Raw genomic sequence first — 2,500 nt, 5'->3', positions numbered from 1 at the left:
GACCCACGTTTTTCACCGTGGAGGCCCCACAGGAGACAGAGGAGAGGCCGGTCGCTCAGGTGAGTGTTTATTGACAGCAGCTCAGTATCAAACATCAGGAACACTCGTTCAAGCTCCATCACAAAAATAAGATTTCACTGCATCTGTGTGGACGTCCTCATAAAACTAAATGTCCTCTATCGGCCACAGAGTCAGGTCCAAAGCACAAGGCCACAGCCAGCTGGTCAGGTGGGATCAGGTGGGATCAGGTGGGGGTTCTGATTTATTGTTAACATGATGCAGAGTGAAGCTTAAGGTGTTTCACACTGGTGTGCAACACTCTGACTGGGCTTTGTCCTAAAACCTGCATCTGAACACATCACAGTCCAGCCGGCGGTGCTCCTTGGGGTTTAGGCCTGGTCCTGGATCGGGGTTTAGGCCTGGTCCTGGATCAGGTTTGTGCATGCTCAGAATATATTCACACACAGAATAATATATGTAATCTCTTAGTTCTCCCTGTGTTCCTTACAAATATAGACGCTCTGAGTTCATTAGTTTATGATACAGGCTGTAAAACACTGAAACACACACACACACACACACACACACACACACAGTTATTCACAGTTTGTGATTCAGGGTCACATCAGCCACTCCTATAACTGAACTACACTCAAACTAGAACTGGAGGTACTTGAAATGTGAAGGACAGAAGGCTGTTAGTGACGAGAGGACCAAACACTGAGGTGGTGACCTGCAGCTGTCACTGCCATCAGACAGGAAACACACGGGATGGAAACAACCAATCAAATCATCAATATCCTCAAAGCACAGACTGAGGAACAAGAGTTTAAGAGGATGAACCCCTGGATGTCCAGACGGCAGCTCCTGTCTGCAGAGGACGAACCCCTGGATGTTCAGACGGCAGCTCCCATCTGCAGAGGACGAACCCCTGGATGTTCAGACGGCTATCAGTGGATCACTGAGAGACTGAAGGACCCTTAAGACAGACAGGTTCTCTATGAGGTTCTGCAGCCTCTGTTTTCTGGAGCTTTATTCTGGAGGGACATCACATGATGACTTCCTGTGGAGGAGGAAGTTACTCTGAAGGATTCAACATGAGCTCCTGTCTGTGGGGTCACATTTTACTCTGTTAGGAGTCTGAAAGGAGGAAGATTTTTTTATGCAAATTTCTGTCATGGATTTTAAACTGACAGGCTCAGAGTGTTATTCTAAGTGTGTGACAGCATCATGGAAAGGATCCCTACAGAGAGAGACCTGGAAGATCCTTTTGGTTTAACCACAAACAGCACACACACCAGACTGCATTCACTAAAACAGGGATTTTAGAGAACAGACTCCAGACTCCAGTGACAAAGATAGTAATCTTACGTCACATAAAATGAAGTGACTTTGGTGTTTTAAAGGGTTAGAATGGACCTTTTAAAACAGGCTGAGGTGATCTCCTGGACTAGTTAGGGTTAGGGTTAGTGCTAACCCTAACACTTTTACTACCTACCAGTCATTCAGACACCAGGATGTAGACAGAGAGGATCATGGGTAGAAACAGTGGAGTGACCCTTTAAAAAATCACTGCAATCAGCAGATTGCCTCCTGTGAGTTTAAATCTGAATGAAGTCATGAGGAACATACCGACAGACAGGTTTGGGTGGCAAACAGCCTTCAGTGTGACGACAGAATGAAGAAGTGACTGATGACGGGAAACAAAGAGACGATCACTGACGGCAGGAAGAAACAGGATTGTGTCCTTGGCTTAAAGTGCAGTCAACAGACGCTGCTGCATTAGACGCAGCTTCATCCTTCATCGCCGCCCAGAGGGCCGTCTGGCCGATCGGACGTCCCTCTGGATGAAGGGGAAGATGTTTGGATCAGGACCTGCGCTCCTCCTAACTCAGGCGGCTGTGACAAAAGGTCTCAACGGGCTACATTTTTCAGAGCAGCTAACAGGCTAACAGCTAGCTGACTGTCAGTTAGCTTAACCTCATCTCGGGGTCTGGAGATGTCCTCGGATCATCTGTAAACAGGTTCTCTGGTTGTCTGTGATCAAAGTTCAGAATAAGACGATGACACGCTTTGTTTCTCCAGGCCGCCGTGTGCTTGATGAGGCTGAGCTAGCCTGCTAACAGTCTAATAGCCTAGCGGGCTAAAAACTGAGTGGGGCAAGAGAATAACAGACTAAGTGGCTGGAGGCTAGCAGACAGCAGGTTAACAGGCTGGACTGCCCACAGGCTAGCTGGCTAACAGGCTAACAGGCTAGCTGTCTGTCTCTCTAGTGGGCAACAGGCTAACAGGCTAACAGGCTAGCAGGCTAGCCGTGTAGCTGCGGGGTGCGGCTGCCATCAGGACATGATGCCGAACACGGGGTTATGTCGGCAGATGCTGGGACCGATCTCATCGTAGTCCTTCTTAGAGTGACACACGTGGAAAAACTCTGGCTGCAAACACACACACACGCAAACAACACATGTAAACAAACAAACAACTTTATATATATATATAT

General features: G+C 47.8%; 1 protein-coding gene across 2 annotated transcripts in view; it reads right to left on the bottom strand.

Moving 5' to 3' along the window:
• Positions 1-46: 46 nt before the first annotated feature.
• Positions 47-2,500, bottom strand: part of actr3b (actin related protein 3B) — an 11,237-nt gene continuing 8,783 nt past the window's right edge. For both annotated transcript variants that reach the window (XM_070852830.1, XM_070852831.1), the window contains one exon: positions 47-2,435. In XM_070852830.1, coding sequence (XP_070708931.1) covers positions 2,340-2,435 — 96 coding nt within the window. In that variant the 3' untranslated portion in view covers positions 47-2,339. The remainder of the gene's footprint in view (positions 2,436-2,500) is intronic.

This window comes from Pempheris klunzingeri, chromosome 21 (genome assembly GCF_042242105.1).
Source record: "Pempheris klunzingeri isolate RE-2024b chromosome 21, fPemKlu1.hap1, whole genome shotgun sequence".
In the NCBI taxonomy this organism is placed as follows: Eukaryota; Metazoa; Chordata; class Actinopteri; order Acropomatiformes; family Pempheridae; genus Pempheris; species Pempheris klunzingeri.
Note: the sequence above shows the minus strand (reverse complement) of the source record. Positions and strands in the feature narration are given on the sequence as shown.